The sequence below is a fragment of the Cebus imitator genome, unplaced genomic scaffold (genome assembly GCF_001604975.1).
Source record: "Cebus imitator isolate Cc_AM_T3 unplaced genomic scaffold, Cebus_imitator-1.0 Scaffold216, whole genome shotgun sequence".
NCBI lineage: Eukaryota > Metazoa > Chordata > Mammalia > Primates > Cebidae > Cebus > Cebus imitator.
In genome coordinates, this window is record NW_016107531.1 from 1464948 (window position 1) to 1477764 (window position 12817).

Genomic DNA, 12817 nt, shown 5'->3' on the forward strand with positions numbered 1-12817 from the left:
GTTGACCAGGATGGTCTCGATCTCTTGACCTCGTGATCCACCCGCCTCGGCCTCCCAAAGTGCTGGGATTATAGGCGTGAGCCACCGTGCCCGGCAAAAGCTATGTTTATAGTCCACAATCCCACTACCTTGAGCACAAGTGTTTGAATCAGGGATAGATACTTGAACAAAGAGGGAACAATCCATAATATTCTATTTGGAATTTGAAATTAAAACCAAGAATGAAGAGACCATGGTATCCAACAGAGCTGTAACAAGTGTAAACCATGGGGATTGGGGGGCCAGAAATCAATTTGGTAATAAAAAACATTTATAAGAACTTAGTATGTGCCAGGCCCTGTGCCAGGTTCTAGAAATAAAACAATGAACAACTCAGACATGGTTCCCACCCTCATCATCTCAGTGGATAAGAGAGTAGTAAGTAAACAGTAAAGAAAATGAATCTAGATTGTGATAAGCACTACTAAGAAACTAAATAGGATGTTGATTTAGAGAATAGTAGTGGAGGAAACTAATGTTGATGGGATGGTCAGGGGAGGACCCTCTGAGAAGATGGCATTTAAGCTGAGACCAGCTGTGAGAAGCCCGAAGAATCCATCAGTAAGAAGGACTAATAAGCACAGAGGTTCTGGGACAGGGAAGAGCTTAGTGTGTTCTAGAGATTAGGATAAAGGCTAGACATTTGAGACACGGTGAGTAAGGGGCATGAAAGAAGGTGAAAGAGAAAGGCAGGGTAGGAATCACATAGGTTCTTATAGGATTGGGTACATGGTCTGGCCTTGAAGTACAATGAACAGCTGAAGAAAGATTTTAAGAAGTAAAAGACATTGTATTGTCAACATTTTAAGACATCATTCTGTCATAAGGATGGACACATGGACCAATGAGATAGAAGCGAAGCCCAGAAACTAACCCTTACATCTATAGTCAATTGATTTTTGACAAGGAAACCAAGACCATTCAATAGGGAAAGGACAGTCTTTTCATCCAATGGTGCTGGAAAAGCGGGATGCCCACATGCAAGAGAATGCAGCTGGACTCTTACCTCACACCATACAGAAAAAAGGAATTCAAATGGCTCAAAGACATAAATGTAACAGCTAAAACCATAAAAGTCTTAGAAGAAAACATAGAGGAGAATCTTCAGGACATTGAATTTAGCAATGATTTCTTGGATATAACACCAACACAGGCAACAAAAAAAAATAACAGATACATTTGACTTCATCAAAATTAAAAACTTCTGTACATCAAAGTCACTATCAACAGAGTGAAAAAAAAATAACCCACAGAATGGAAGAAAATAATTGCAAATCATCTGGTGAGGGACAAATAATGGCCAGAGTATATCAAATACTCCTACAACTCTACAGCAAAAAAAACAAAAACAAAAACAAAAACAAAAAACAACCCAAAAGCCAATTCAAGAATGAACAAAGGATTTGAACAGTCATTAGTCCAAAGAAGATATACAAATGGTCAATAAGCACATGAAAAGATGCTCAACATCACTAATCACTAGGGAAATGCAAATCAAAGCCACAATGAGATACCACTTCACACTATTACAATGACTATTATTTTAAAAATGGAAAATAACAGGTGTTGGGAAGATTGTAGAGAAATTAGAAATTTTGTGCATTACTGGTAGAAATGTAAAATGGTACAGCCACTGAGGAAACAAGTTTAGCAGTTACTCAAAAAGGTAAAAACAGAATCACCATATTCAGCAATTCCACCCTTAATTAATATACTCAAAGAATCAAAAGCAGGACTCCAACAGGTATCTGTATACCTATGTTCATAGCAGCATTAATCTTTTTTTTTTTTTTTTGAGACGGAGTTTCGCTCTTGTTGCCCAGGCTGGAGTGCAATGGCGCGATCTCGGCTCACTGCAACCTCCGCGTCCTGGGTTCAGGCAATTCTCCTGCCTCAGCCTCCTGTGTAGCTGGGATTACAGGCATGCGCCACCATGCTCAGCTGATTTTTTTGTATTTTTAGTAGAGACGGGATTTCACTATGTTGACCAGGATGGTCTCGATCTCTTGACCTTGTGATCCACCTGCTTCGGCCTCCCAAAGTGCTGGGATTACAGACGTGAGCCACCGCGCCCGGCCTAGCAGCATTAATCTTAATAGCTAAAATGTGGAAACAACTCAAGTGTTCATTAACAGATGAATCAATAAACATGCTAGGTGTGGTGGCTCATGCCTGTAATTCCAGCACTTTGGGAGGCCAAGGCAGGAGGATTGCTTGAGCCCAGGATTTCAAGACCAGCCTAGACAACATAGAGAGAACTTGCCTCTACTAAAAATCAAAAAAAATTAACCATGTGTGGTGGCATGCATCTGTAATTCCAGCTACTTGGGAGGCTGAGTTGGGAGGATTACTTGAGCCCAGGAGGTCAAGGCTGCAGTAAGCCATGACTGTACCACTGCACTCCAGCCTGGGTGACAGGGCAAGATTCTGTCATAAACAAACAAACCAGATAAATGGATAAACAAAATGTGGTGTATCTATACAATGGAATATTATTCAGCCCTAAAAAGGAATGCAATTGTGGCAGGGCGTGGTAGCTCATACTTATAATCCCAGCACTTTGGGAGGCTGAGGCAGGTGGATCACGAGGTCAGGAGTTCGAGACAAGCTTGGCCAACATGGTGAAACCCTGTCTCTACTAAGAATCCAAAAATTAGCCAGATGTGGTGGCAGGTGCCTGTAATCCCAGATACCTGGGAGGCTGAGAGGCAGAAGAATCACTTCAACCCAGAAGGTGGAGGTTGCAGTGAGTGGAGATCATGCCACTGCATTCCAGCCTGGGCAAAAGAGCAAAACTCCGTCTCAAAAACAAAAACAAAAACAAAAAAAACCAGGTACGAAATTCTGATACACACTATCACATGGATGAACCTTGAAAACATTATGGTAAGAGAAATGAAACCAGATATAAATATTGTACAATACAAATATTGTATGATTGCACTTATAGGAGGTATCTAGAATAGGCAAATTAATAGACACAGAAAATAGAATAGAGGTTACCTGGGAGTGGAAAGCTCTGTTTTTAGCTTTTTGAGGAACTGCCAATGGGAATCTAGTGTTTAACTGATAAAGAGTTTCATTTTGGGACGATGGAAAACATTCTGAAAGTGCATAGCAGTGATGGTTGTACACGAATATGAATGTATTTAATGCCCCCTAAACTGTACACTTAAAAATAGTTGAAATGGCAAATTTTATGTTGTGTCTGTTTTATCACAATAAAAAATAAATTAAAAAAGAAAACACTACTCTGGCTACTGGGAAAAATAAGCTGAAGAGAGGCAACTGTGCCATGAGACGAAGCTGTTCTGCAGAGAGGCGAATGATATGGACACAGAGAAATGTAAAGACAAGAAAGCATATGGTCCAGTGAGAAAGAGAAAATAGTGGCTTGCTGGCTTTCCATCACATGAGGCACAGCTGCACTTCCCTTCTGTGAGATTCACCCATATCCTTTCAGTGAACAGCTTTATACTTGACCTAGACTGAACAGATCTCTGTTCCTCACAAGGAAACAATCCCTGGTTAAGGCAGGGACACAGCTGAGATCCAGATACAACACAATCTGGGGACACAGTGTGAGGCTGCTGGTTTCTAACGTGAAGCCTCCATGAGAGCAGAAAAATGGTTTTGCTTTTCTCCCCTCACTCTCAGTGATTGCACAGTGCCTGACACATGGTAGACCCTCAATAAAGACGTGTTGAAACTCTCCCACAAGTCTGTGAAGAGCTGGGCTTCCATGTAGTCATCACCAAACTTATACAGGACGGAAGCCTAGAGAACTAAGCCCTAAATCTTCTCTCATTACTGATGTGAATGGCTGAGCTTCATTCTTCATAAGACTTATATGTGACTTGTTCAAGGTCAGGAGAAGTTCATGCTAAAATTTCAATTTTATATAATCTTAGGTGCCCTTCTAGAAAGTTTGAGTTCCAAGATGCCCAACACTTATTGGGTTCCCAACCATTTTCATCACACCAGGTATAAGAAAAGTCAAACTCACTTTTTCATAAACCTACAATACATAATGGTTTGTAATTTAATAATATCTGTTGTTCAGAAGTAAGAGAAAACATCACTCTCCTTTTAAAATGCTGTGGTCAGAATTTCAAGAGATCCTCTGATAACAAGAATGGAGCTCTGCTCATTTCATTTTCCCCAACCATTCCAACCACCAGAGCACATGTCATTTTTAATATGGGAAAACGAGAAACAACCTAATTTCACAAAATTACACAGATAATCATTTATTGCTATGTTGGCACCCATTAAAATAGACTCCTAAGACTATATAAGACATTTAGAAAATACAGTATAAATGGAAAAAGAGGAATGCGAAATTAAATATATAATTTCATTTTAACAATGTAAAAATAAGGTTTGTAGTTATAAGGATTGGAAGGAACCAAAAGGAGATGAAAAGAGCTGCTGCAAGGTGAGATTATACACAGAATTTTAAAAAACATTTAAAATTTATTTTATAATATTCTAAAAAGTCAACTATAAATACACATACACACAGTCATGTCCCTAGAGGAAAAATGTGAACAAATGGTGAAGAACATTTGATCAACTGGCTACCTCATCAGGCCGAGGTTAACTGATGATCTAGCTGAGGTCCTCTAAGGCAAAGCTTCTTAAAATGTGATCCTAGGACCAGTAATATCAATATCAATCTGGGAACTTGTTAGAATTGCAAATTGTAGGTTAACCTTGGATCCACTGAATTTGAAACTCCAGGGCTAGGGCCCAGCAATCTATGTTTTAATCAGCCTTTCAGAGAGTTCTGATGTCTGCTCCAGTTTGAGAACCACTGCTCTCAAGTACTTTTCCATTCTAATATTATGTGATTTTCCCACATCTTTAAAGAGTCCATCTTTAACACCCACTTTATCTCCCCCAGGTAATATTCTCACTGTTTATAAGAGCTCCATATTACATACTAGCCCAAGTCCAAAGTGTTCACCTGACAGTCAAGGTTCTACTTTTGCTACTGAATTTTGTATTTACGATTATAGCTAGTTAACATAAGCTGTGCTTATGTGCTAAGTACTTTATGTACATGATCTCATTTAATCCTTATACCAATCTTCTAAGGTAGATAATAGAAATATCCCCATTTTATAGATAAGAAAACTGAGGCCAAAGGAAATCCAATATCATACAATTAATTAATGATTAAACAATAATGACTTCAGAGCACATGTTCTCAAGCATTACTGAGGTTCAGAGAAGTAATCTGACTGGTCACAAAGATAAGTAATAGACCTGGTATGGGAACCCAGGCCTACCTGATTCCAAAGCTTACTTGCTTTGTAATCACAAAGCTCTCATCGAGGCAGGACCATCTGCTCACTATCTTGGAACACAGCATTGCCAGGAATCATGCTGTTGGCTCATACCTACTGTCTATCCTCTTTGCCGCCAACCTACATCTCACAGCCCTCCGCAAGGCCTTCCAAGCTGTGTCTCTGAGATCCCTGGCCAGAATAAGAGCTCTCTCTCTTCTCTGAACCCTCATGATGCTCTACACGCATCTCTTTCACAGTACCAATTCCTGCTATGACTTACAGCTATGTACCCACTCCTTCAGGGGAGGTGGTGGTCTAAGTGGCATGGTGTCACCGGTGACAGACAGAACAGGTGTTGATTAAATCAACTGAGGTATCTTTTATGTGGCTAAATTCATTCTTCAGATATTTTAAGTCTTATCTGCCCAGCCAGAGGACAGTAAGCTCCTTAAGAACAAGGACCAAATCTTTTACTCATTTTATGTTTTCAAGAATACCCAGCTCCAGGCCAGGTACACAGTCAAGTCCATAATATATGCTTGAATTCAAGTAGAACACCACTGGTACATAACTCTGGTATAAATTTTTCTAGTACTTAAACTCTGCAAAGATGCAGCTTATATTAATAGGAGAAAACTGGGTACTACACAAATAGATATAAGGAACTCATTTTTAATAAATAGAAATAGTAGACAGTGTGATTAAGTGTTAAATAATAATCAATAAAATTTTATGAGCACTTTTTTTCTGAAAATTTTTTCAGATTTCCATGTAATTGGAAAAAAATCATATTCTATCTTTAAAAAATATTGAGACTATTATATGCTTACATTATGGCTCTTTTAAAATGAAAGCATATAATTTTTAAAAATCATACCACAAACCCCAACGTGTCTCATTAAGGAAAATGTAGATATTTTAATTCCAAATATTGATCATCTACAACAGTCATTTATCTAGTCCAACCAATATGCTTTTAACAGGAAAAACAGCTCTCATAAATATTCTAACTCCTACCACATACCCAGAAAGCAAAGATACAGAAAATCAGAATATGTATTTCAATAATATTTAAACCTTGAAAACTAGATTTATAAACTTTTAGGAAAAAGATCATATATAAGCCAAATGCCACCTTTCTTAATTCATAAATTATTTTATTTAATTATATACACAGAGAAAAATACCAAGCCACAACGTATTTTTAACAAACTGGCAGACAAGATTAAAAGTATGTAACAATGAAAACAAATAGATAAAGATGATCAAATTATCATAGCCTTTGTATACTTATTTATTCCAATCCAATTCTTACACTGTACCCACATGGTCTAACAGTAAATATACAAAAGATCTGATGAGCTTGGCAATAGTCTCTAATTCTAAATCAATGTACTACCACTGAACAGACAGCATAAACTTACCAGCTCCACAGATCCATAATGTTTCCTACTGAAATCCCCACGTCTACAGCCTAGGTCTTCCGAGACAGAGCTGGAACAAAAATGCTTCATCAGTATTATACATAGCGATCTGGCCACAAACCTTCTGCAAAAATCGACTACCATTTGCAAAAAGGGCTGCTATGGAATAGACTTGCAGTGCCCCGGCTCCTCACTGCAGGGGAGCCTCCTTGCAACAGACACAGTCCCCAGCAGCCATTGCAGAGCCTGGCTTTCATGGAGCCTTCAATAAAAAGCAAATGCCAGAGTCATCTCTGGAAGTATAGGTAATGATTGAATTAAATATTTAGTCATTTGGAATCGACTGAAATTTCCAAGGCTACTGGTGGTTCATAATTTCATTTCTGTATAACCAGAGAAGAGAGAAGCCCTGCAGTAAACTTGAAGCAAGGGACAAAGCTGCTGAACCGGATCTTGCAATTATCTTTCGTTTAAGAGAGTCTCTTTGTCCCAAATATGGAACATAAAAATAACCAGCATTATTTAATGCTATATTTTAAGTAAGAGAAAGAAACTTCACAATCCTGGTAAGCTCCACCTCCTGCTCCCCTTTAATTTAGGATTTTTATGTGGCAATATGAAAAAAGAGCAGAACTAACAGAAAATCTAATGTCCAAGTATTTCAGCTTTTTACATTGCAGCAGCTACCCACCCCCAAAAAAGGCTCAAATCAGGATTTCAAAAATCATGTGTTGTTGAGGAGTAATTAAAACAAGGGCAAAATTGTTACTACGTTTTCATCCTGAATGCATAGCTGCACACTCAAAAGGCACATATCTTATTAGTTAGTATATTTAACACCGCAGCAATACTCATGAAACCACATGAGATCCACAAAATAGAAACAGTTTTGATAAGTTGGGTTCTAATATGTCATGCAAATAACTCTACTATAACATAGAAAATAAAATTATATAGGAATAACATGTTTACTATATTCAAAATATTTGGGATCTAACATGCAAAGAAAGGTGCATTTAGTACCTTTTCATCCTTCCTTAAAAGGTAGCTTACATTTTCTAAATTACAGCCCTCTTGGCACATGCAGAAAGAGACTGACTCTGATGTTTAGCAACCAGAGAACTGACTCTCTGCCAGGACACTGTTTGACAGGCTCCAAGAAAGACAGCATGAGAGAAATGAGATTAGAGAGTTTAATGGTATTCTGCTTCCACCATTACACAGAGATGGCTGAATTAATCTTATATGAGAAATTTAACCTTTTGTAGTCCTCCCTCCCTTAGCTGAAAATGAGCAACAAATCAATGCATGCAGTTTGAAAGAGTGTTCCAGAAATTACCCAGGCTACATTCTTGCTTCTAGCAATATGATTTTCTACCCAAAAGTCTCCAAAAAAGAATAAACACCTTCCCTCCATGGTGGATTTTGGTCTGTATTAAATATGTCCTCTATGCCCATTTTCTTCGTCTGTTTGAAAACCTTCCTGGAGGCTACTGCCATTGCCCTATATATCAGTTACCAAGCCCGCATCACTGGCTGCTCCAGTGAGAGAAGTGCCGATGGACTTGGACAGAGACTGGGCACAGAGTGGATGCCCAAAGGCTGTTGACTGAATGCTCCATCTGCCTAGAGCTCAACCCACCACTTCAATTTCAGCCAGGCCCACTAGGAAATCAACAGCAATAGCTTCTAACATGAATAGCCAGTAACACAAAAAAAACGAGGATGTAGAGCACTGGGTCCCCCCTGTGCTACCATCAGCACTGCTGAGGAGGTTCTGAGACATGGTGCCAATTCCCTAATTTTACCAGCAGCCAGGCACAAACACATAAAAAGATAACAACCCTATATCCCAGAGCTACCACCTCCCTTAGATGTCTCACAGAAGGAAAACAACATTCTATGAAAACAACCAGGAAGCTATAAAGAGAATGTCCACTATGTGTTGCCCTCCCTTCCCTCACATTACATTTCATTCAATACACTGCAGAGAGGATGCTTGCTAATAGAGGGAACCAGGATGAACTATATGGGCTGCATTTCTTGGGTTGTAGGAGGCACTCAAAACCAGCCAGGTTAAAAAGCCCTACCCACTTCCCTCTTTCCTTCCCAGGCTCTCTGGCCCCTAGGCCTCAGTACAAAGGTTATGAGTAGAGTGGTTCACCCAGAGCTCCAAGGGCGGCTTTGTTCTGCTCGCAAGGCCCCAGTGTCTGGCCTGCTGCCTAGCACGCGGTGGACATGCAGTAGATGCTTATTGCATTAATGAAGGTATTTGTATATCTTTTGAATCATAATAGCTAATGCCTGTCAGCACTGCTTCTAACTACCAGGGCAGGCTGCACACTGCCACCCCGACTAATGAGCCATTATTATTCCCTACTGGTTATTATTCCCTCAGTCCAGAGTCATGGCCTATAAGGCAGCTACTGCTATGTGCACACCAAAACCTCTTCTCCTTTTGTCTTGGGCTTGGACTAAGCCCCTCTTGCAGGATGTGAGGCCATGTGACTGAACTCTGGCCGAGACAATATGGGCTGAAGTGATGGATATGCATCACTCCCAGCACATCCTCTGAAATGTGCCTGGATCACCTGGCCTGTGGCCAGCTGGACAAAGAGACTGTAGAGACCTGCAGGAGGGCAGAGCTTCAAGATGGAAAAACCTGGGTCTCTGAATGACCACATGGAAGGCCACACTATGAAGAATATCTGTATGGAAGGCTATACCACAAAGAACATCTGTACTAGAATATGATGTGAGCAAAAAGTAAACATTTAGTTGGTTAATCAGGTAGAATTTGAATTTACCTGTTAAAGCTGCCATTTTACCTGAACTAATACAGAAGTAGGTATCTTGCAGCGGGGTGCCACCATAGCAACAACCTAAAGTAGTAGGCAGGCAGCAGCCAGTGAGGAAATTGATTTCAGAGGCTGGAAAGATAGAGATCTATATTATACAGTAGCAAAATATTTGGTAAAACTTACACCTGCAGTCATTGAGAAGGTGGACCATGTACTCAGTGAGCCTGCAGCTCTAGTGAAAGTGGCTAGAAATAATCAGAGTGAAGTTGAGCACTGGTTCCTCTTGGCTGAACTTAGCAAGGTTCTTTACAAGGAAAAGATGAGCCCAGGAAAGAATTGGAGGGGTTTCAAGCAAAGACAGATGAAAACAGAACAAATATAGAGACCAAGGACCTCATGGGCTTGAGAAATCACTATTTCTGGATCCCAAACGACAAGAGCTCTGGCCAAAGAAATATGGGTAGAAATGAGGGGCACCTCTACCAGACCCAGCCCATAGAAACTTCCCACGAATAATCCTTGGTCTCTTTCCTCATCTGTCAGCTGTATGGAGAGGACTCTGGGGCCCAAGAAGGATAAAGCCACATGAAGGGGCCTGGGTCTTAAATGACCACGGAGAAGATTTCAACCAGAAGTAGCCTCACTGGGCTCTGATATGAGTGAGAAATAACTTTTATTGTCTTAAGTGACTAAGATTCAGGGTTTACTTGTTACATTAGGCAATTGTATCTTAGTTGATATAGCTCTCCATAGGTAATAGAAAGTAGTGTAAGAATAAGTTCCATAAACAGGCGTTGTCAGAAGGCTGGTGGGCCAGGATGACTCTGTATCAGGGGTTGGCAAACTATAGCCCAATTCAGCCCACTGCCTGTTTTTGAAAACAAAGTTTTATTGGAACACGGTCATGCCCTTTGGTTATGAACTGTCTATGACTGCTTTTGCATTCAACAGCAGAGTTGAATTGCTCCAACAGAGACCCATATGGCCCACAAAGCCCAAACTAACTGGCCCTTTAAAGAAACAGTTTGCCAACCCCTATAGTATAGTCTCCTAAATCCCTACTGGTAAGATTTAGGCCTATCCAGAAACTGATTAGTGTGTCAGTGAAAAAAAATTCTGAGACTATGTCAGAGGATATGTTACTCAGACTTCACAGTCTGAGCTTTGCAAAAATGCAGATTCCCTGGCCCTATTCCAAGAGGTTGTAAGTCAGTTAATCTGTGCTTTTAACAAGCAGCCAGGGAAATTATGATGCAGGTGGTCCACAAACAATGCTTTGAAACATACTGCTTTTCCAGATGACTCAGGAGTCCTGGGAAACCTGTTAACCATTCTGTAGCACTCTTTATAAGGAAGGACAAGGCCTTGATCCAGGTTTCTATCCGTGGGAGGAGATGCAATGTAGTCCCTCAGAGCATGCACTTCAGTCACAGATATGGCTTCTCAACCTCTCCAGGCATTAGTTCCCTTGTCTGTACAACACAATGGAAAATATTATCTACTGGCTGGGTGCAGTGGCTCACACCTGTAATCCCAGCACTTTGGGAGGCCGAGGCAGGCGGATCATGTGGTCAAGAGATGGAGAGCATCCTGGCCAACATAGTGAAGCCCTGTCTCTACTAAAATACAAGAATTAGCTAGGGTGGTGGCGCACACCTGCAGTCCAGCTACTCTGGAGGCTGAGGCAGAAGAATTGCTTGAAACTGGGAGGCGGAGGTTGCAGTGGGCCGAGATCGCACCACTGCACTCCAGCCTGGCACCTGGTGACAGAGCAAGACTCTGTCTCAGAAAAAAGAAAATATTATCTACTTAGCAGGGTTATAAAGAATAAACAAGAAAAAGAAGACAAAGTTCTAAGCACAACGTCTGCTGCCCAGGCTAGAGTGCAGTGGTGTAATCATAGCTCACTGCAGGCTTGAACTCCTGGGTTCAAGTGATCCTTCTACCTTACCCTCTTGAGGAGATGGGACCACAGGCATGAGTCACCATGCCTGGATAATTTTTAAAATTTTTCTTTTGTAGAGATGTGGGTCTCACAATGTTTCCAGGGTTGGTCTTGAACTCTGGCCTCAAGTGATCCTCCCACCTCAGTTTCACAAAGTGCTGGGATTACAGTTATGAGTCACCACATCCAGCCAGCATTTATTATTAATATGAATTCCTCTCAAGTTTTTAGGAAGGAACCTGGAAAGGTGGCATAAATGATTACTAGATTTTAAAATAATTTTAAATAAAATGATTTGCCTCTTATCCCAGGTAGCAGTAAAGGAGACCCAGGGCCAAGCAGCAGGCTTCCCAGGGCAGGGATGAGGGCGGTATCATGCTTCAGCAATACATCTCCTCCCTAAAAGCACTGGCCTAGCAGTTTGACCTCACCTAGAAAATACCCGGGACCCACTGTTGCCATGACAGGGGGAAGAGACTTTGAAACCTGGCTAGAGGAAGTCACCTGAACAAGGCAAGTACCAAAAGGAGCCTCAAGTTTCCCACAGGCAACATGGTCCAGGCTCTAAATATAAACCCTTCTGCTTTGGTAAATTAATGTGTGAGGATGCTGGATCACACTTGGCTGGCATGAACAGAGCTGAGGACCTCCATGCTAAATTTCTAAATATGGCCAGGGATGAGAGCAAAGATTTCTAACTCCATGTAGAAGTCAGACAGATTGCCATGATGTAAGTCACATTCCCAGAAAGCAGGACAACCTCCTCCAAAGAGTCAAGAGTTGTTGAAACTGATAAGGAAAGAAAAGGGAGTCAGGCAGGGGAAGCCAAACTCAGTGATCTAGCTGGTCACTCAACTGACACTGAGATTAGTGCTGACCTCACAACAGATCCCACAAGGCTAGGCCTCAGCAGTGTCCAGGCCCGGTGGATGAGTTAAGGCCAACAGCAACAAGGGAGACTCTTCCTAGATCAGTGGAGAATTTATGAGAAGTAACAGGCAGTTGTTTAGAAGCTATCAACAGTCAGGAGCTCTAGGACAAGGCCTCAGCCCCTGCCCCATGATAGATAGACAGTAAGAGACAGATGGAAGGAATTCCCCTTATTGAGGGACAGAGAAGCTAAATAATGTGCCAGACTGTAGGTTTAGGCATGTAGGGAGCCCAGGGCCTCCTAACAACAGGTGCTAGAATAGCTTCTTGCACAGAAGGGACCAGCTGTTGTCTCACCTCCTGAAGATAAGTCAAGTGCCACAAAAAGCAGGGATGCAATGATATTAATTTCTTTTCTTTTTCTCCTTTTTTTTTTTTTTTTTT

The 12817-nt window shown here is 41.0% G+C and overlaps 1 protein-coding gene across 4 annotated transcripts in view; it reads right to left on the bottom strand.

Annotated features, from left to right (window-relative positions):
• Positions 1–12817, bottom strand: part of GARNL3 (GTPase activating Rap/RanGAP domain like 3) — a 179976-nt gene that overhangs the window by 127701 nt on the left and 39458 nt on the right. For 2 of the 4 annotated variants that reach the window (XM_037745914.1, XM_017549106.2), the window contains exon 3: positions 6758–6827. In XM_037745914.1, the coding sequence (XP_037601842.1) occupies positions 6758–6827 (70 nt within the window). Of the gene's footprint in view, positions 1–6757; positions 6828–6898; positions 7271–7780; positions 8120–12817 lie in introns of those variants that run through there. The other 2 variants (XM_037745916.1, XM_037745915.1) reach the window with 2 other exon arrangements.